Source organism: Cydia amplana, chromosome 17 (genome assembly GCF_948474715.1).
Source record: "Cydia amplana chromosome 17, ilCydAmpl1.1, whole genome shotgun sequence".
NCBI classification, from domain to species: Eukaryota; Metazoa; Arthropoda; class Insecta; order Lepidoptera; family Tortricidae; genus Cydia; species Cydia amplana.
Genome location: NC_086085.1, coordinates 15,553,668 through 15,577,050, shown reverse-complemented (window position 1 = coordinate 15,577,050; position 23,383 = coordinate 15,553,668). Strand labels below are relative to the sequence as shown.

At 37.3% G+C, this 23,383-nt stretch overlaps 1 protein-coding gene across 2 annotated transcripts in view; it reads right to left on the bottom strand.

The window, feature by feature from the left end:
- Positions 1-967: 967 nt before the first annotated feature.
- The window catches only part of LOC134655824 (homeobox protein Nkx-2.1-like), a 54,552-nt gene continuing 32,136 nt past the window's right edge, over positions 968-23,383 (bottom strand). For both annotated transcript variants that reach the window (XM_063511306.1, XM_063511307.1), the window contains 3 exons: positions 21,152-21,247; positions 3,057-3,143; positions 968-1,280 (listed from right to left, as the gene is read on the bottom strand). In XM_063511306.1, coding sequence (XP_063367376.1) covers positions 1,062-1,280; positions 3,057-3,143; positions 21,152-21,247 — 402 coding nt within the window. In that variant the 3' untranslated portion in view covers positions 968-1,061. The remainder of the gene's footprint in view (positions 1,281-3,056; positions 3,144-21,151; positions 21,248-23,383) is intronic.

Sequence of the window (23,383 nt, the reverse complement as noted above, 5' to 3'; positions counted from 1 at the left end):
GAAAAGTTGTATGAATGCCAACTGAGTAGACACATTTTTATCAAAAGCTGTCTATTTGTCTATTCCTCTAACTCGATAAGACACTGTCAAAACACGTGTACACAGTAGGTATAAAACTGGCAGCATTTGTCATGAAACCTAAATGTATCAGCCACGTCAAAAAATAGTTAGGTGTCCAGAATCACGCCAATGGTCTGGTAAGTGTGAAAGGAGTAAGTAAAATGAATGCCGTTCTATGATTTTACCTGTATGTATTGTAAATAAAACCAAAATAACACCACTGAAATTCTATGGAATGAATAGGTACAGGAGATACAGATAAATTTGTATTTTTTTACATAAGAGTTGACAACTCGGCATCACACATTTAGGTTTTTAAAATAGTCAAAGTTGAACAAATAATACTACCATAGAAAATTCTCGGCAAAAATAATTTTCATTTAGAGAAAAACAAGATATGTCACTTGGTGACGTTTTCGTGCTACTTCGTGGCTAATGCATTTGATAACTCTTAGAAACTGAGTGCTTAACGAGTTTCAAATCCGAAAAGCAGAAAAACTACGTCTTCATTAAAAGAATATTACAAGTATATCACAAAGAAAAGAGTCAAATCCTTAATTGCGCTTAATTACGTCTAACTATGTACATACCCTCCGCCCGATAAGAAACACCACTGTCACTTCACTGAGTCACTAAAGTCACTGTCTTTTGGCAGATCGTTCCGCCAGGCCTCATCCGAGACTATGTTCTTGAGGGAGACAACATTTTAAAACGCGGTACGGCAAAAAGTTTAGAGAAACCAGCCAAATTTGTGGTTATTTTATTAACATGCAACACTGTTGGTACTTTCGTAGAAAAGTACATTTTTGGATAAATCATATACATTGCAAGATTTGAAAACGAATAACACATTTAAAAAACGCTACGTTTTGTAAGTTTTGTAACCTATATAAAAATAATCTAGTTCTTCAGTTGTCGCTCAGCCAAACCGCATCACCTACTCCCTAATCAAAATACATCTCCTCCTTGAACATGGTCTCATGATAAAGCTGGGGGAACTTCTACCACGCCCGGCCCTGCAGGGGGAGGTAGCCGGAGCACTGCTGCTGGTAGGCGGGCTGGCGGTAGGACGCCAGCGGGTTGGAGCACGCCGCCTGGGGCTGCGCGTAGCCGGACGTCGGCGTGGCGCAGTGCGCGGGCGACGACGACTCGCCCGAGCCGCACGGCTTGCCGTCCTTCACCAGTACTGGGACGGCTACTCTCCGGGGGGATGAAGACGACTGAGGACAAAATGACTCGTTAAAAAATCATCATTTTCCTCGCGTTGTCCCGGCATTTTGCCACGGCTCATGGGAGCCTGGGGTCCGCTTGGCTACTAATCCCAGTAATTTGCGTGGGCACTAGTTTTTACGAAAGCGACTGCCATCTGACCTTGACCTGATGGCCTGATGACTTGTTAAAAAATAACCTTCCAATTTTTCGTGCGTTGCCATGGCTGTCCGTCTTTCAGAAGCCAATGCATCCATTTCATTCCACGTTAAATCTGTAGATTGGGACCATGAAAACGAAGAATTGCAAAACCTCGATGTTGCTTACTTAATTGCTTGATTAAGTATGATACTTAAGTAATATTTTAGACAAAAATAAAAATTGTGACTAACGGATTTCTTATACAACCTCTCAAAGGCTGCCAAAATACATAGATTCAAATGTTCTCGGGTACCTATATCCACATATACCATCATCTACCGGGCTAACTACCTATATGTTATATACCACGAAACACCAGATTAGACTGCATATAGAATACACTGACGCTCATTCTAAAAGGATCCCAACAAACTATTTTCCAACTACACATTATAACCCGGCAGAGGCATTCCTCGTAAAAAACGCGCGAGTTGAAGAGTCATTACGTCAGGGACGAGCGACGCGCAAATTGGGCCAATCAGGCTGGCAACACACGCCAGACGCCACGCCCTGAATCATTGGAATAAGCGTGCAAGACGGCCTTTGCCTTTGTTTTAATTATTGAGAATGTGAATGACGCCTTTCCTGCCGTCTGACTATCATATTGTATAACGTGAGATTCTATGAGAATTTTACAATATCTAGTGTAGCCAATAATATGCCACTTAATACTTAATTTCAGTAGTTTACGAATTAAATTTACCATTAAGCGACGAATGAAAAGACAGCATAACAATGTGACTTAGATCTCAATCAAAACAAATCCGCATCAAAGAACAATCACGAAACAATACAGCAAACCGACTGCATTTCCACCGGTGACTAAACAATACAACATTCCCTAGCAACCCTGCAACTTTAATAGACGTGGGGTTGCCAGAATCCGGGGCCCGTATTTCTCCTCCGCGGGAGATTGGTATCAAGTGGCAAGGGCAGGGTCATTCCGATCGCTTGCACGAGTCGAAAACTTGGAAATCCAGTATGATTACGCTTTTATTACACACTGTTGTCAAGGTTACGTTACGCTGGTTCTTTTGAGACATGGATCGCGCTCTCTCGCGCAGCGAAGCGGAATACACGGCAGGTCGCCTCGGCAAACAGGGGCCGCCGCGTCAGCGACGATTTTTATCGTTCACGTGTTTAATATTCATTATTCATTAGCATTATTGAAATGGCGGTTTAATATGAACGCGTTTTTGAATGACGGGTTAGAAATTAGATGGAAATTTCTGAGGTACCTTAAGTAAAACTTAAGGCTCAAGTTAAGAGATGCTCTGTAGTTAGATGGTGTACGTTACTCTTACAAGCCAAACCCTTGAAATCCTAACCAAGCCACTTCAACATCTTCGAAATTGAAAGATATGAACAACTTGAGAAGATTCTATTCAGAATTTAATGTGCTCAGAAAAGTAGTGTACCTACCTAAAAAGATGGTTAACATTAATAGGTACTTATTACTAATTCCAGTGGTCAGAAATGTATATAATTACTACAGTCAATAGGTTCATAATTAATAATTTATTAATGTTAATGTAAGGTTAGTAAGGTTAGTGGTCAATAGATAAGTACCTAATACTAATATGTACCTGGTTGTGCTGGTTCTGCTCCGCCATGGCTTTCTCCTTGGCTTGCCGCTTGCACTTGTAACGGTGGTTTTGAAACCAAATTTTAACCTGTAACAACAACGTTGTATTAAAAATACAGTCTTACAATATTCCTATTATTTAATTAAATATATAGTATACATTGTCATAGTTTGATTTGTAGGCAGTTCTACAGAAAATATTACAAAGTGTAGAGTAAATGACAGCTTCAAAATGGCTTTTTGAGAACATTAATGTAGTAAAACACGTGAAATTGCTTCAGTCCGTACGGACGACTTATACCTACGAACGAATAGTTTGTGTTATGTGTCAGTTCAGTGGAGTTTAGCACCGTCTAAATTTACCTAATACCTACCTACATTCAAACAATTTTAAATGTAGTGTTTTGTCTACATAAAACCCTAAACCCCCTGAAAGTCTAAGCAACCCTTGCAACTGAACGCGTCTATAAGTAAGAAGCAACACTCCAGCAAACACATTACACCCTATGAATGGAGACCGCGGTCTTGCGCTAATGAATGGCTGTCCAAGCAAGGGCCAGTGATCCACTCCGACAGTCTGCAGTTTGTATATATGAATTTTAACCGTGACTTTGGTGAATGTCGAGAGAAGACGGAAACTTTTACAAAATTGGCGTATATCTTTCGAATTTTACCTAAGTAAATAAATAACTAAAAAAGAGGATTGAGAGATTCACAAATCTCGTGAATCTCGTGAGTGTTAGGATGACGGTGAATCAGCCTGTTTTTAGTCTGTCTGTCTGGTACTGGAACTTTGAGTTTTAACGGCAGAGCTATCTACGAGAGTCAATTACGTGTACCTAATGTATGTTTTGAGTTTCGGAAAAGCCAAATAAGAGGATTAAAATGGTGTCAAATTACAAAGAGAACTAGCTATGGAACTAGCGGATGGCTAGTTCCATAGCTAGTTCTACAACTATCACAACAGACACAAGGGGGAGAATTGCAATGGTAGGTAGGTAATCTAAATAAACCACGAATGAGATGAGCGTGAAAGTTCAAGAATTGCGCCAAAAAAGTACCTTAGGCGTTACATATTTTCACATTGTGAATTACATCCGAATTCCGAATCATAAGAATTCCCAATTTTTATGAACCAACCTAACAAGTGTGAAGTACATAATGTATCAAACTGGTAATAATAGCCTGAACCGTTTAGCGACGTGAGTGGCTGAAGTGAATCGATGTCTGAATCTACCCTTCCTGAAATTAGCGCCGGAGTACGCTACTGTGTGCCCCAACACTTCACCTTAATGACGAAAGAATAAACAAGCTCATGCCATGTTTGCGCGCGCCATCCTTTGTCTACGCACGCTCTCCCAGCAAAATATACTCTTTATTTATTATTTATACATCGAGAGCGCTTCCTCCGTGTTTATTCTTTGAAATGGATGTGTGCCCCTCTCGGAGTCGAGTTTCTCGCGCCGTTCCGTTATGATAACGCTCCGTGCATAACCGACCGCCATTTTGTCCGAGCCGTTATCAAAACAAACTGTTACATGGCTACTAGGGCTTATTGGGAGTGTTATTTTTTATTTGTTTTGAGGTGTGAGGTCGCAGACGCTTTGTCCGAGAGGCGAGTCTGGAGTTAATGAACGGGAGCCGGCGGGTGTCGCCGCGCACTCGGCTGCCTCGGACACTCGAGCACTTTCTTTCAATCTTCTTGTGCATAATGCCTGCACGCACGCTCCCGAGCATCATTCACTTATTTGTTTTACTTCTAAATGACTTGTGTCGTCGAGTGTGACATTTCGGGTGTGGCGAAGTGCTTTTAACAACCACTTAGCTACCGACTATGTTTTTCTAACGCTTCTGAGATTTTACTCGTATTTCAGGAAAAAGCCCGTACTAATTTATAATAGGGTTGACTCGATAAAAAATTGTGTCTATGAACATAATTTTCCCTTCATTAAAATCGAAATGCGTGCCACCCAGGCCGCTGTCAGTTTGACAATACGAGTCAATTTTGGCGCCAATCAGGAGAAAATACGGTTCCTCAGGATTATCCATATTCGTCCCAACATGTAACGAAATAAGATTTAAAATAGCATGGATTGATAGCAATGAAGTGAGCAAACACCTCGGTAGGGTCGTCTCGTAGGTGTTCCGTTCCTGCGAACGATGACTGGCAACATCATCCATAATTATGATAAATAAAGATTGGTCTCGTATTTGTTTAGCTCTTCATTTGCTGCGTCGACGTGATGATTGTACGTTTTAATTTTGATAATTATTTCAATCTTGAGGGCCCTTTAGAAAGCGTCCCTCAAGTCTCGTGTTATGTGGACATTGATAGTTAATTGTTTCTTAAATATTGTTTAATGTTTTACGTGTTTTGTTTGGACGTCCAATACTTTTCAACTCTTCTCTTTAACGAGGCAGATTTATTTTTAGACTTTATTTACAGAATTTTCAATAGTTGACATGCGTCGACATATTTAATAAAACGATTTTCAATATCCAGACCACCTATCCCAAACTCGACGATTGTTCAAACATCGATACATTTAGTTTGATTGGATTGGATTCAGAAACATTGACTTCTTGGCAGAGTTTAGAAAAGAGCCAGTAAAACTAGACTTTTTTGTGAAAATGACGCCCTCACACTTTCTTGTATTCAAATCGGTGCAGACTTGCTTTTCCTTAGACGGACTCTATTTACAATTGTATCTATCTAATGTACTACAAGTTTCTCCGAAGTCAAGCAAGTATTTTTCATTTCTTTGGACAAAATAATATTAGAAATATGATTTAAAGTTCCAGTGTCCCCGAACGGTTGTCAGGCACAATGCACGGCCCTTTGTGCTCGCTTCAATCCGCGCTGAGCAAACACGGCAGACAGCTCAATGCGCTCATTTATTTAGTGCTTATCAAAATATCACGCGGACAAGGCAAAAAACCTTAAACCGAACATTCACATTTTATTCAAACGATTTGAAACTTTATCACCTGGATTTAAGATCCACGAAAAACAATTTAGTCAATTTGATGTCGAGGCTGTGTCTGGCGCGTTTCGCTACAAATAAGAGCATAGATTTTGGTGATTCGGCATGTTTTTACAGGTGAGGAGTAAATCTGAAAGCTGAGGTGTCATTTTGTAACATGTCTTGTACCTATAGAGATTGTATGGTTAATATTATTTGCACAGCATTATCTTTATGATTCGAGGTGCAGCTGGTGAAAAGCAAAAAGCGTGATCTGCGGACTGCATCTTGTAAAACTTTACACACTGTTGTAAAATATGCGATACAAAATTAATCGTGAAATAAAATTGTACAGCATTTCAGCTAACACCAATGCACTGTAATACTACATTACATACCTAGGGAGGTGAATTCGTGGATGCTCCAGATCGCAGTGTTTGTGGCCCGAACCGAAGGTGAGGGCCATAAATATGCGATCTGGGGCTTTACGAATTACCTACCGCCCGTGGTTTGTCTAAAGTTTTACGTCTTGCCTTGGCCAGGAAGTGAGATTTTCTCCTCACGTTGCGGGGAGAAAATCCCACTTATGGGCCTAGGGTGACATAAAATTAAGTAAGTAATAATAAAGCGATATAGGTAATAAAATGATAAGATAAATATGTCAGTAATTAATTTATCGAAATCTAATTCAGATTTACCTAAATACAATACCTACATATATGTATACTTGCTGCTAATGCTGCTAATAGTAATAATTTAATTTGAATTTACCCATACACACTTCCACATTCCACATCATCATCATCGTAACCGATTGCTGAAGCTGGGCGTAGGCGTCGTCTCATTGTACAAGAAGTAGAGACGAGTTACCAAGAGGATCTCCTACCATCGTTTACTTTAAAAGTAATTCTAGCTATTTCTTGTTTTTAGTCCCGAATCCCTCACAAACCGTTTAGAATTTTAAATTTCAAGATTCTTATTCATCTTTTATCCAAGAAAGACCAGGTACACGAAATATCAGTTTATCTTTGTGGAACAAGAACAAGTTTTATATTGCAGTGTCCACGTAACACTGCTGATTCCAATTTCAAGTTTTAGATACATAGCGGGAAGAAAGATAATTAAATGATATGTTGTTTGTTGCCTTCTGGCATTAAGCCCGCCATTTGTACTCTTCATGTGTTGTGCAATAAAATTTAAATAAATAAATAAATATGTACATAAAAGAAATAGCTCTAATGTGGTATGTCCATAATGTCCACAACATGGCAAGCTATGTAAATGTCCTCAGAGGTGTAGGTAAACAGTACATTACTGAACTGATACATGTACGATAGTATCCGTGAGCCCCGGGCCGGTCCCCGCCCGACGGTGCGTAGCTAAGCCCCAAACATTTGCGCAGCAATCCGCAAGATTAATATTTATTTAATATTCCCCGTTTAAGACTCTATAAACTTTGGATTAATTTTGAGGGACGTCGACTCGCTTTATTTTATTACTGTTTCATTTTGTTTCATTTTGGCGGTGTGGGAAAATGTTATTGGTTTTCATTTTAATTTATATTTCAAGTTTCAACTACATTGTAAAACAAATAATTACCTAAGAGATAGTGAATTTAGGTCAACACACCAAAATTGCTGCTTGATCCAGACACTACTTATAATTTATAATTACTTAATTAGGGCAATTTAAATTCAGATAAAAATAAATTAAATTAGCTAGGCAAAACAGACGGACGTAGCATTTTTACTAAACATTTTGGAACAGTCGGTACATGAAAATAAAAAAAACTTTTTTATTTGCGAACCCGGTTGTGTTGAGCAGTTTATTATAACGAAGTACTTACTAAGAGATAAAGATATTCGTAGATAATAGATCATAGGCATATAGTGAATTATTTGTCCTTTGTGCACTGTTTTTTGTGAAACTCAGACAAAACCTAATTGCTAACCCTGCCTACACATCAGATCCATTGTCATTTCACATTAGATGTAAAAAATATATCAATCACCCTACGCAAACAGCGATGATGCACTTACGTCCGGCCACCAATACCTGCCACACAATGCGAGTCAGGTGCTTTGTGCTCCTAATCCGCAAAAACCGCCATTCAACAAATATAATCTCCTACGAATTGCTAACCATTAGTATTGGAACGCACCCACGCTCTTATTAACCGATATTTTACCGGTTATTACACAACCACGAAATAGCACAACTCTCTCAAATCGCAAACTATTATCTCAATCTATTAAGTACAAAGTTTTAAAATATACCTTACCGAGGTGTCATAAAGTTTAAATTTTATAAACTTTAAAATCTCGTTAGGATATTGTGAATGGTATATCAAATTCACCCGGCGAATTTGTTTTGACATGCTGGCTGCAATGAATGGGGCCCATATCCGCACAATGATACCATAAACAATTTTTACTTTTTATCAAAGAAATAAGGCAGATGATTTCATTGCGGCCAGCCTTTGAGCTTATTGCTTATTGAGATCTCACGAAGATTAGCGATTAGAAAAAAGTGAAGTGGAATTATTGGAAAATTATGGGGTTGTTGAGAGGAAGGCTGTGCGGCTGCTTAGCTCATATCAGTTGTTTATTCATTGACAGGTTAATTTAAAAAATAGACTCGTACAAGAAATAAACCTTGGATATATAACAATTCCACATTAAATGTATTTAAGAAACTCATTTTCTCCTTGCATAGAACAGATTTTTTTTATAGTAAGCTTCCGTGAGTTATACGTCGATAATCGCGTTATGGCCTCTCCAATCTTCACCGCTTATCGCATACCATTTGGGATAGGTACATTCACGGTACATTGTAGCATTTGATCGATCGACTGAATTTATTGCAAGATCTGTAGAAGCTTTTATAGGTACTTATAAAATCAGGTTCAGCTCCCCAGTTAAAGCGGAACAAAAAACAATTTCCTGACAACACAAATTGTCTGAATCCGTCCATTCAGTTTTTTGATCAAGCGAGTGACAGACAGGCAGCGGGTGGTCATCTCGCGACTTATTCCAACCGACATAATTTCGCATTACTAGTTACTTAGCATCCGACAGCCGTCAGCGCGCCCATTATCTTATTGCTCTCCCTAAAGATACCAAAGCACCCGTGCCACATGCCAAGGGGAAATGACCTTTAAGCGAAGAGGTTAAGGACTGCTAGTATTTTTTTTATTTAGTAGTTGGTAGACCTATAAGCGCCCGCATGGCGCATCCGGCAGAGACAACGTGACCATAGACAAAAGACTCTTGCACTCTTTGGGCGGGTTATTTTTTTGGCTCACACGCAGTTCATTGGCATCGAGTTTAAGATAAATAACGATGTTAAATTATAGACCGGAAGTACATTGACAGGAAAATGATGAAGAGGAAGTTATTAGAAACTTTTTTCACGATGATGTTTCCCTCTATGTGTCAAATAACCTATTCCAAGTTTTTTGGGCCCTCTTTGCAGCACGCCTATCGCAACACAAAATTTGTATACTTGATTGTAGGTAAAATCTCCAAACTGACCAAATAATAATGTCGCTGGCTTATTAAATAATATCTGTATATGCATTTATAGCAAAATATAGGAAATTGAACACTGTAATGTGGTAAATGTCCACTTTTAGTATTTAGCAGTAACTATTCAGCAGTACAGTAGCAGTTCTTATACTATCACACATAAGGTGTTTAACTTCCACTAACTCCTCACCCGACTCTGCTCGTCAATATACTTACCATAGAAGAAACCTATAATATCTGATGGCTATCCAGACCAGTGAACCAACAAGGAACTAACACTCAAGAAAGAAGGAAAAATCAAGCTAGAAAGGAAAAAAAAGAAGAACCACTTTTTCAACACCAATCCACGCAGTCAGAACCAACCAGCTTATCAAGAATCAAGAAACAACCTGAGAAGAACCAACCCATTTCAAACCCATTCAAGCCCATCATTTTATTCATTTCGGCCCATTTCAAGAGGAGTCCAGGGTTATCCCGGCCCACTAACATCGTCGTAAGCAGAGCCAGCCATACGAAGCGTCAAGCGAGCGCCACATGGAGGTGCCAGCTCGCCAGGCCACGCCAGCAGCAGCAAGAATGCCGTACGCGAACTCGCACCGGACCGGACGAAGACGAAGACGAGGACGGCCAGCCACGCACCAATATAGGATGTAAATCCTATCATGTAATTTATTATTTTAATTAATTTTTCTCTAAAAGCCAGCATTTTTTTTCCAATTCAGTAGCAGTCATATTTAAATCATTCATAATTATTAAAGGTTGTCGCTAAACTCAATTTCGTTTCGAGCATAAATAATTTTCATTAGAAGTCATAATATAATATTAGTAGTTTATGTGACTGTACATAATGAAGGGCATTAAACACGAGTGTGGGTTTAAGAAACGAACGAAGTGAGTTTCTTAAAAGGATCACACGAGTGTTTTAATGCCTAATTATGTACAGTTACATACACTACTTTATCTACCCACATATCATAAGCCTTCATGATGCATTCAGGAGCCGCATATTATGACCGGCATCGCGGTGTTGTTCAGGGCCACTAACAATAATTATTAGTAAAATAAAACAGAAAACAAATGCGAAAATGAAGAAATTGATTTAGAAGAATAATAATTATTTACCTACAGTTTGGATGGTGCAATTATTATAATTCACTTGCCCAGCTCGGACAGAAGTATGTTCCTTTGTATTGTTTCCTTGACTTAGCTGGTAATAAGTCATTTATAACGTTAGTTGCTTTGTCACGGATATCAGGAGGCGTCGCCGAAATATCTATATCACCTTGATCGCTCATTTTATGGTTTAAATTCAACAAATTGAACAATTTTATGCAACAAAACAAATTTTAACCTGTATTGGCAGTATTGAAAAGTTTTCTGGCAGCTGTCATAGTTTTTTTTTAATTCAGAGACAAACTAGAGTCGGCCCCAACTATCATATCGTTCGATATCTTACTTACGTGCGACATTTGTCAAATTTGTTTGAAAATTAACAATTCATTTCGAACTAAACGTCATCTCGACTGATATTAGAATAGAGGTCAAATCAAATTTCTTTGTTTTTCAAAGATGTTCGAAATTTGAATGCATAATATTATCGAAATCGATGTTATTATTTAGCAATAATAACATTGTTACAGATAAGAAATTTGTTCTAACAAAACAGTATATTTTTATGGTGGTCATAATGTGTGGTTCTTGGACGCATCATGGAGGGTTTATGATATTTGGGTAGATAAAAAAATTAAAAGTGTCGAATAGTGTCCTCAATCATGTATGTTGCAATTTGCAGCGCGTGCCACACGTTGTGCGCACGTCGACAGAAAACTTAACTAGGCCGCGAGACTTTGCCGCGAGTTAGAATATTTTAATAAGCGATGAATAAAATTTGATACATCGCATAACGATTAAATAATTAACAACTCAATTCAATAAAATTATTTAATTGTTTCTTAGTAATGATTGATTACATCATTTTTTTTTGGAATTTTGGAAGTTAAATAATAATGTTTATTTTATAGAAAGCTTACAGTACGGTACAATTTCGAGAAGTTTTAAGGAGTTTAGGCACATTTATTTATAAAATGTGACCTTATAGCTAGAGCACTAGTCCTTCGTACTTGATCATAGTGTGATATACAGTATCCTCCGTGAAAGTTGTAGGAGACTTATTGTCTTAATGTATTTGTGTCTCTAGGTACAGGCAGAGCCGTACAGCCTGGCCTGATATGCCATTTTATAGAGTTGATAAAGGGTGACCATGCCCTAGGTGTTTATTGAAGAATTGCTATGGATAGCATTTATAGGTGAAGGGTGCGCACAGAGGCGCAACTCAGTTATGTCCTTGATCATAGTCGACCTTATAGGTGTCCGTGAAAGGCTTAACATTTAATACGTCATTAGTTTATTTTATTATCAGAATTATGGGAGATACCGTAACTATAAACAGCGAGAGTGAATATTTTAAAGTTGAATATCAAATGTGTTTAAATGTTTTAAAGTTGAATAATAAATGTTTTAAAGTTGAATAATAAATGTTTTAAAGATGAAGAGTAGGTAAATGTTTTTAAAGAAGGAGATTTATATTTTATGAGAAAAAGAAGTAAATTAATATTTTAACGTTTGAGAGATGATAACATTTAAGTGAAGATAATATTATTTTCTTATTAACGATATTTTTTTTACAAGGACTACGACATTAATACGACACATAAGGACCAAGCTGAATAAAGACTGTTTTATTATACCTACCTATACAATTTATTAACATATTTTTTTATTGATTTCAGAAAAAATTGTAAACAAGTAACATGCGATGCGTTTAAATTTTTTCTTCTGCCACCCCGGCGGTGAGAGGAACTTTCGGGGGAGGTGTAATGTGGTAAATGTCCACTTTTAGTGTTTAGCAGTAACGGTTTGGTTTACTGCGACATAAACGCATATTGCTTGTGTCAGCGCAACCTAAGGTGTATAAAACAATAGGCATTTAGAGAATAAACGTTCAGAATGTTCTTATACTATCACACATAAGATGTTTGACTTCTACTCCCATCACCCGCTCGAAGCCATATATATAACAAGCACTATCTTGTTATCTGAACACATGTGCATGTGCAATAGGTACCTATACATATAGCTGGTCAACCAAACCTTGTCAGTAAAAAAAGGCGCGAAATTAAAATTTTCTATGGGACGATATCCCTTCGCGCCTACATTTTTCAAATTTGCCGCCTTTTTCCACTGTCAAGATCTGGTTGACCAAGTATATTTATTATACTTGGTCAACCAGATCTTATCTAGTATATTTATTATACTTGGTCAACCAGATCTTATCTAGTATATTTATTATACTTGGTCAACCAGATCTTGACAGTAGAAAAAGGCGGCAAATTTGAAAAATGTAGGCGCGAAGGGATATCGTCCCATAGAAAATTTGAATTTCGCGCCTTTTTTTACTGACAAGATTTGGTTGACCAGCTATATACATTTTCATCCAACTAAAAAGCCTACGAACTGGCTGAATAGGAAACTCCATTAGCGTTATTAAAAAAAAATGAAAAGCTAGTATTTGAGAGACGCAGTATCAACAGTGGCGTACAGCGGAATTTACTTACGCTAAATAAGTACGCACCCTCTGTGTGCTGCGCAAATACTGGCGACCTGACGTATGGGATTAAAATTGGGTGGGCTAATTGTAAATCGAAAAGTAATATACTATTGTTAGATAATATATGATTTAATGCCTTTATTTGAAGACTTTTTTTCATATTTTTCAGAAACAGAATTTTTCACCTCAGCTGCTCGAACAAGGGTACTTTGATTCTTAAAAACAGTGAGCAAAATGCGATTTTGCTCACTGAGTGAGACAAAATGACATTCAAGTGACCTTTATAGTCAAATGTCATTTCAACATGCGGGGTCTAATAAAAGTTCGAAATACTTGGGTTCTATTATCTCTGTCCCTTTCACACTGTTAGCAAAAAGAAACAGACAAAAAAAAGTTAAAACGACATTCAACAGTATATTCACGGTTTATAATACCCCCGAAAAACTTCAGACCGCATCGTTCCAAACCACGTACGAGTATGAATTCTTAATAATTAATAAATAAAAATAAAGTTTAAGATTTCATAAAAACTGATAAAATACTATATTTTAGGTATTTTATTGTACAATTAATAATAATAATAATAATAATATGTTTATATGTTTTTTTTTTATTGTTTTGTAAGTGTTTTTATATTTTACTTTTATATTCATATTATAAAAACCCTAACTTAAGAGAAAAGATAAATAAAGAAATAATAATAATAATAATCTTTATTTCCAAAAATACAAATTACAGAGTGTGGCGGGGTCTCCGCACTAGGCTTCGCCTGTGTCGCGGTGTACCAGGAATACATTTTAACCAACAGAATGATAGTTACTAACATAAAGTCCAGCTTTTGGCAAAATAAACTTATAACTAACAATCATATTGCATCACAAAGAAAGTAAACTATATTATATATAGTTAAGTACTTATGTATACATTAATTTTAAAGTACACTATCTAACATAGCTTCTGTCTCGGCATAGCTAAGAGAACTTAAGAATTTAAATAAGAGATTTTTTGCTTCTATGGTGGTGCTAGATCTAAGGTTACACTGTTTAAGTATGGAATTGTAAGTTGTCACTCTGATGCGATCTCCAAAACGTTTTCCAAATGAGGAACGTACTTCGGGAATTGGTAGATTGAAAATGCGTTTTTTAACTAAGGTGTTATATAAAGGCAGTGTTTTAGAGACTTTGTGTGTGTATAAACAGATTTTGTGTATGAAAAGCTGTCGGACGGTTAAAACTTGAGCTTGGGCGTAGAGATCAGAGGTTGGAAACCGATAGGATTTTTTGAGCATCACTTTTAGTACGGAGCGTTGGGCCCTTTCGATTTCCAACATACAAGTCTTTGCTGCACTTCCCCAAACTGTAATACAGTAGCTGATCACAGACTGACAAAGCGCAGTGTAAATCATTTTTAATAGGGATTCATCTGCTGAATTACGGAGTTTTTTGAATATATATATTGACTTTCTGATTCTTCCGGAGAGATTATGAATATGGTGTTTAAAGTTCAGGTTTTCGTCAACTAAAAGACCAAGATATTTTATAACATTAGTTTTCTCAATAGAATTACAGCTGCAGGGGTTTGTGGGAAAGTCAGTACATGAGTGGATTTTTATTGTAGGGTTGAAAGATGGTTGTGACGAGGCGGTTTTGTGAAAACAGAGGAACTTAGTCTTGTTGCAGTTCAGGGTTAGGAGATTGGCACGGAACCAGTTAGATGCTATTTGCATGCCCCTTTCTGTTGTGGTGACTGCGTCTTTCCAGCATGTATCATTAAAAAGTATTACCGTATCGTCTGCATAGCACAGAATTTCAGCATTTGGAATTTTGAGATTGAGGACGTCATTCATGTATATCGTAAAAAGAGTGGGGCCAAGAATACTTCCTTGCGGAACTCCGAATTTAACCTGTTCAGTAGAACTTTTAAACGATCCTACCCTGACAAGTTGCATTCTTCCCGTCAAGTAACTTGCGAACCACGACAATGGGACTCCATGCACGCCCAGATTTTGAAGTTTGCGAAGTAAAATTGGTATAGACACAGTATCAAATGCTTTAGCAAGATCTAGGAAGACGCCAATACATTTTTGGTTATTGTCCAAGGAGGATGATATTAGATTGATAAGAACAGATGTGGCGTCTTCCGTAGATTTGTTCCGCCTGAACCCGAACTGTCGATCCGACAGAAGACTGAATTTTTCAAGATAATGGACTAAACGATTGTTAACTAGTTTTTCTAAAATTTTGGAAAACGCACTGAGAAGAGATATCGGTCTGTAGTTACCAGGAATATCCTTTGGTCCCTCTTTATGAATAGGAGTGACGGATGCAGTTTTCCATTGGTCCGGAAAGCATCCGGAACCAGGGCTGAGATTGTAAATGTGGGTTAAGGGAACAATAATATAATTTCTAACATACTTTATCAGCTTATTATTAATCCCGTCCAAGCCTGGTGCACTATCGACTTTTAGCTGTGTGATAATGGCATCTATTTCCTTGAAATCAGTTGGTTGCATAAAAAAGGATTTATCTGTTCCATTACTTAGTTGCAGATTACGCGCTAGGTCTTCCTCAGACGTTCCAGATTGTGAGATAATATTACTAGCTAGTTTTTGACCTACGGATGAAAAGAATCTATTACAATTATTTAGGGACTCTTCAGGATTTGGCGGCGAAATAAGTTCGATTGGTAAAGTGTTTTGTCTATTTAGGTTACAAATATTTTTAACTACATTCCATAGTTTTTTGGTATTATGGTTATTAGCAGAGAGTTCATGTTTTTCGTGTTGTTCTTTTAGTTTTTTTAAGAGATTATTGCAGAAGTTCTTGTATCTACTGTAGGTTAATTGCAATACTGCATCATGTGGATACTGTTTTGATTTTAAATGTAACCTGTCACGGTGTTGGATACAACGAAGAAGTCCAGGCGTCATCCAGGGTTTCAAAGTGAATTTTGATCGGGGGATTTTTACCAGTTTTGAGTTAATTTCCACAACCTTGGTAATAATTGTCACAAAAGTGTTGGCTGCGATGTTCGTGTTATTTTCATCTAAGACTTCACTCCAGTCAGTTGTTGAAAGCTCCTGGGCGACACCTTCATAATCAACTACGTTTTTAGTTCTGTCTGTTTTAACGTGATATGATAAATGCGATGAAATTTCTATAGCGGCTGCTTTATGATCTGTTATATTGAGCTCACACACAACACCGGTTACTAAGCGTTTAGTTTTAATAAAAATGTGGTCCAAACAGGCTCGTTCACGCGTAGGTAAGGTGATCGCGGGTGCTAGACCATGTTCAGCGAGAAGGCAGAGATATTCTGAAACATTGTTATGCTGGATATTAGAGGATAGTATGTCAATGTTAATGTCACCGGTGATAATTAATTGATTTACATGTCGGAGTGTGGCAAGTGTCTGTTCTAAGTCCAGAAGGAAGCTATTCGTGCATTTAAAGGATGGAGATCTGTATAAACCTAGAATTGTGGCCTGATTTGGGATATCTATTAATAAACAACAAGCTTCTTTAAAACGGGGTTCAGAAACGGTCGCGTTCCAGTAGTCTCTGACATACGCTATGACACCGCCATTTTGATTTATGTTGTGTTTTGTATAAAAAGAGGAATATCCTGGTATCTGATCTACAGTTAAAGTATCTTGTATTCTACATTCCGTCAGAACTAAGACGTCAAATTCAATATTTGTTCGGTGTATGTTAAGGAGAAATAGGTCAAAATTTTTATTAATACTTCGAATATTAAAAGTTAAGACTTTGAAGTTCCTTTTTTGCTTAAATACAGTTTTGCAATAGTCCGGGGATGGAATTTCATGACAAGGTATATTTATTACAGAGTCTAAATCGTTTGCCAGTTCAGCTCTAAACATATTCAAAAAAGAAAAAAGCAGTTTTCCGTGTTGAAATAATAGAGTTCTTAGATTGTTTACTTTCGACTTGACTAAGAACGTGTAATACGAATATACCTTTGAAAACTATTGTGCACACAACATACGCATACGATGTACAATATAACTTAATAGCGGCTAACATGTATAAATAATTAGGTGTATGACAATGGCTCGGTAATTTAAAATCTTCCTTAAATATTACACTAAGGAAACGAGGAAATGCACGGTACAGGTATTTTTTAGATCTAAAACAAGACAGTTTTGTCATGAAAGTCACGAACGAATTAAAATAACGAACTCAAAAAATACACAGATCATCACGCAAAATTAATTATTTTACTTTTAAGATTTTTTACCATAGTTGACAAATAGTACGTATCCGCAATTCGGACCGTATCTTACAAAGATTTTTTTTGTTGTTAAAGTTGGCGATTGAAGTGTCAGTTAATGTTTGTTATTTCTATATTATTTTACTGGAATTTATTATTACGTTTTGTTTTTGTGTTCCATTGCGGTAATTAAACTTAATTGTTTGTATATCTTAAGAAAACATGAGTGCAGGTATTAAGTGATGAAGAAGGATTACATTTTTCAAGTTGTCTAATAGGTATGTTCTCACTGCGCTGAGGTGAAAAATGTTGTGTACTACACGAGATCAAAGTTATTTACATCTCGTGCGCTTTTGAGTCCCTTACTACGCTCAAGATTCTAAATTAGATTCACGAGCGTAGCTCGTGAATCTATTATAGAATCTTTCGCTTGCACGGGACTCAAAATAAGCACTCGAAGAAATATCAAACTTTGATCACTTGTTGTACAAATAACTATTTTTCTGAAAAATAATTTGAATGAAAAAGAATTTTTCAAAGAAGATTTCGAAGGGTTGGTCTTCCATACAAAATTAAATTTTGCGCCTTTTCCTCCTGACAAAGTGAGTTTCCCCGAGTAAGTATTCCTGAATAAAAAAATGTTACAAAGACAACTTCAATTAATTTAACTCCAGATACGAGTACGCACGGTTGAGCAACTCCAGCAGGAACCCACACCATCTACAGGGACGTACCTACTTATGTGCTCTAATTTGAAGACACAGCTCTCGTAAAAATATCAAACGAGGAAAATCCTCGAGAATCAAAGCGCCCTCCCTCGCCGCTGGTGCGTGAAATAAGACGATCTAACGAGCCAACCTGCGGCGACACGTCCCATAACAAACTGTATAAAGCCCCTTCCACACTTAGAACGGAGATCACTGCGTGAGTCCTGCGAGTGTAGACTTCTAGTTTCTATTAATACAGAGAGCGGAAACTGTACTACTAGACCCTGGGCCAACGAGTCTTGTCATAAATAAAAATGTGGTAGCTTCTAGCCGCCCGCTCCCAGAGGCTATTAGAAACGCTTCTATTCCATTTTGCAGCTATGCTAGCAGTCTAGAGGTCTATAAAATGGGATCTATTCCATTTGACGTCCGGTCTGGCCTAGTGGGTCGTGACCCTGCCTGCGAAGCCGATGGTCCTGGGTTCGAATCCCGATAAGGGTTTTTATTTGTGTGATGATCACTATATATGTATATTTGTTCCGGAGTTATGGGTGTTTTCTATGTAAGTAGGTATGTATTTATCTATATAAGTATGTATATCGTCGTCTAGCGCCCATAGTACAAGCTTTTCTTAGTTTGGGGCTAGGTTAATCTGTGTAAGATGTCCCCTAATATTTATTTATTTCACATATATTTGATATAATATATTTATTCGTGTTTATCACGATATTCGCGTACGATTCGCGTAGGTACCAAGTTAGGAGCAGGCTTAACACTCGGAAGCAGTATAACAGTAGCCGGAGGCGCCCCAACAGGGGAGTGTATCGAATGTTGTAATGTAATGGAGCTGTGATTTATGGCATTTATGCCCGCCGGGCACAGCCACTCCACAAGATTTGTGCAATATGCTCGTGGTCAGATCGAGTGTTGGATTGAATTACAGTAATTAGATAATTGAAGGTTATTTGGGTTTGAACTGTTTTAAAAGGGGTGCTAACTGCTAAAGATTGAAAAAAGTGCTGATAGTCACAAAACAATACAGATATATAAAACAACCGGGAATTATAGACACTACATGCTCATTCAGATTATTATAGATACAGAAATATTAATGACATAATGACCGTTTATAACCAGCCCGATTCAGATTTTAAGGTTTTCAACTGGTTTTGATGCGCCCAAGACGATCGTCTTGGTGATTGGCGCGCATCTCACGCACGACTTGCGCTTCATTTCGCATGCACGAACGAACAAGCTTGAGTGATCTTTTAAGTCGTATCAAAACCATAACAAATTCGGGCTCCTGGTTATATTTAACCTATCATTTCAATAGCTTGAAATTATAAATGTAAGTAATATTGTGTATTTTTAAATGTGCCTATTTGATAAGTACATAATATCTCTTCGCTTTAGTTTTCATGACATATATCCAACACATAGATTTTAGCTTTAGACTTACAACACATATGTGTAAATGGTTAATTTTTCGCCCCATTTCTATTAAACATATTTTTGCCGGGTATAGGTATGTGTTGTTATTAATGTCTGTCAGCGGCACGCGCCCCGCATTCCCACATTCGCAAATTCAAATCCTCCATAACAAAGACTCGATAATCTCGGCGTGTCAATATAAATTTCATAAACTCGCGCTGTGCGTTCCCATCGACGATCGGCTCAGATAAACCAGTATATTTAGACCCTTTTTATCCGTAACAGGATCAATTTAGTTACTGATTCCAAAATAGAAGTTCTGTTTTCGGGTGTAGGTAAGTATTTTTTTATGTAAGTTTATGTTTCTTGATAAATCTGAACTCTCTTTTCGTTAGGAAAAGGTGGTCCCAGATTTTCGCTTAATTTATGGGTACCTAGGTTATGATGTAAGTACATGGCAGCGGTAGGAAGAACGCCGCATCATTAGCAACATTGATACAATACAATATCTCTGTCTAACAAATTTAAAAGTAGATATTATAATCGTTATTAACAATTAACTTTTTTCATAGTTTTTCACGTTCATTTTCACTGGAAGGAGATTCCGTCGCCCATGGACACCCGTAACATCAGAGGGTCTGTAAGTGCGTTGCCGGTATTTAAGATGGGAGTACGCTCTTTTCTTGAAGATTTTATTAGAAAAAATTGCCTACGACGCGAGACCTCATTAAACTGGTGGCCCAGCGACGAGAATCACACGATATCCACAAAGGGCGACAAACATCCATGAATAATCTCCATTTTGAGGGTGTCACCGGCATCCGCGGCGACAATGGCGGCGCTAATCGCAGCATAATGCGTATTGTCGCTGCATTAATTGGTCGTCGCGCGCAGGCCTGTGCATTGTGCGCGTCAAGCGTAATTACGATCACCTAGCATGATTCTGTAATGGTAGATAGGTATATATAGGTAATCAATTTTGGCTCCAATGCATTACTTGGTTATGGATATTGGAAACTATATAATCTCCTAGTCTTTGAATCTATTAATGGTATCGAAGTCGCTTGCGCATAAACGCTAAAATACGCTAATAATATTACTGAAGTACCGTATATATCCGGGCTGCAATCACAATCCATGGATTGATTGTACTTGTAATGTACCTACCTACTTCTTTTTCAGCGAATTAATTGAATACCCTCACTTAGAGAACCTTATATAGTATATACTTTGGAGGCCCAAAACTATAATAATATTTTTGAGTCATGAGTCATGACTTTACTTAATATTGTACTTGCCTGTGCTATTGATGCCTAATATGATTTTTTAAAGTTCTTTGTTTTCATTCTTATTCTTGCCCGGCAAGTCTAGCTATATTAAGAGTACCTACAACACACTTTTTTAAATAGTCACCTAAGTTGTCAAAGTTTAAAAAAATCGGGAATTTTGATAGAGATCACGTTGTTGCCCAGGATTTTCCTTTAGGTACCTATTATATAAATACAAACGTGCTGACTCAAATTAATCTTTTTCAAATCCCCGCCCGCTCGGTCGGTCCACGAAACCCAAACGGATACCGACTGTTGTATATAAGTAGCTACTATAAGTGCATGGTTACGTTGGTGACTGACCTGCGTCGGCGTGAGGTGTATGAGCGACGCGAGGTGCTCCCGCTCGGGCGCCGACAGGTACTTCTGCTGCTTGAACCTTCGCTCCAACTCGTACACCTGCAAAATACACTAGCGTTAATATTATTGAACAAAGGAATATATAGCCAATATATAGGAAGGAATATATCCGTTACAGACTTCCTCGAGACTAGTAACTGCAGATTTAACAAATATTAGACAAAAAATATGGGTTGTATCTTGTATATATGTAAATAAGTTACCTAAGTGCATGTTGAGTTAATGTATCTCCATTTGATTTGTGCATGCTGACAATTGAACGAATGTATTTTATTAATTTTATTATTTTAACCTTGACATAGCTTCATTTAATATTATTAGTCATTGTTGTTCTTTTATGTGAACTTTCCAAATGCTAATGATAATTCTTGATGTATAGTTTGATGGTATGATTTATAAGATTGATAATTAGTGTTTAAGGCTGCAATATTTGCATGCCATTATTCGGCTGAATTATGTCGTGACCTATAAGAACTATTTAATATCTGTTAATTACCATAATTCACGCAAATAAACGATATCTTATCTTATCTAGCGTCATTGGAATTCTACCCCTCAAACTTTACATTAAACGTAAATATGATTTATCTACACACATGTCATTAGTGCTCTATAATGCGTTCAGAAACCGTAGGAAATGACAAGCATTATTACAACCAATTTTACTATGAGAACTTTCTTATCTGTGGTAGTAGGAAAATTTGTACTTTAATGTACAAGTACATAGGTAACGTTATAGATTTTTGTAATGTTATGAGTTTAAATTTGGAACAGCAGTCAAAACTCAAGTGGGTCTCTATTCTAGTATCCATAGATATTAAAACAGTTATCGATACGAAACGTCAATTTAGTATGTTTTTTTAATATAAACCGCACGATATTTGATCTCGAGTGACATGAGAATAGGGACTTCCTTCTTTTGTCTAGGAATAAAAAAAAACTACAGATGTGTGACATGCGTGAAAAGTTTTCATTCACCGCTATTTGACGTACAGTTTATCTTTTAGTTAGTTTTAAAGTATGTGTTTAGAGATAAAGTAGTGTATGTAACTGTACATAATTAGGCATTAAAACACTCGTTTGATCCTTTTAAGAAACTCACTAACGTTCGTTTCTTAAACTCACACTCGTATTTTAATGCCTCTCATTATGTAGCAGTCACATAAACTACTATAAGTACACAAAATAAGGTTAAAAGTACCAAGTAACCGGTATGACGTTTGCTATCTTACCTATAGGAGCATGTTCGGATTATAAAATACGATAACTGGCGGACCGCTTGCTGAGCATCCTTTTAAACTCACTTATTTGTATGTTTTTTAATTATTATTTTGCATTTTGACAAAACGCAATTTTTAATTTCTCAACGGATATCGAATTTAAACTGCCGTGTGCTCGTGAGTCATATCATAGTTACTAACATTAAGCAAATCTAAGGCTCTCCGAAACACTTTGCGCGAGTGACTAGAAAATACGTGACTTAAACCGTAAAATTAGCTTAACTCTCAACGGTTGTCAGCGATTAAGAATCTCTCTCAGCTCCATTTTGCTAGCCCTTAATAATCACATTTGAAGGTCACAAAAAGGTCAAACTCTCCTACGATACGCGTCCGAAAAGTGTACGGGCCACGGGATAGAATTAATTATACTACCCACGCCGTGATACTAATATATAAGTACGTATACGTTCAGGGCGGGGCCGGAACTGGGCGGCGGGGGAGGGGCGCAATTAAATGGCTTTATACGTACGTATCTGATATCGATAAATACGCACAAGAAAAATGGAAAAAATACTATCCACACTCCGCGAGATACAAAAGGAGCTAAACGAACAAAAAACAAGGATTCGGGAGAGCGGAGAAAGCGTTACTGAACAAGTGACCCAAAATATCAATACAATCATTGAAGAAAAATTCGTAAAATGGGAAGAAAAGTACGATATTCTTAAGGAGAAAGTGGACACACAAGAAAAAAGACTATGTATTTTAGAAAAACAGGCGAGGCAAAGGAACCTAATATTTTTCGGAATTGGAGAAAACAATTTACCGTATTCTGAACAGGAGAGTGCCATCATATCATTTATCGAAGAACACTTCAAAATTGAACTGGACCGCAGGGATATTCAGGCATTTAGAAGATTAGGCGTAAAAAAGGACAGACCCCGCCCCATAGGGG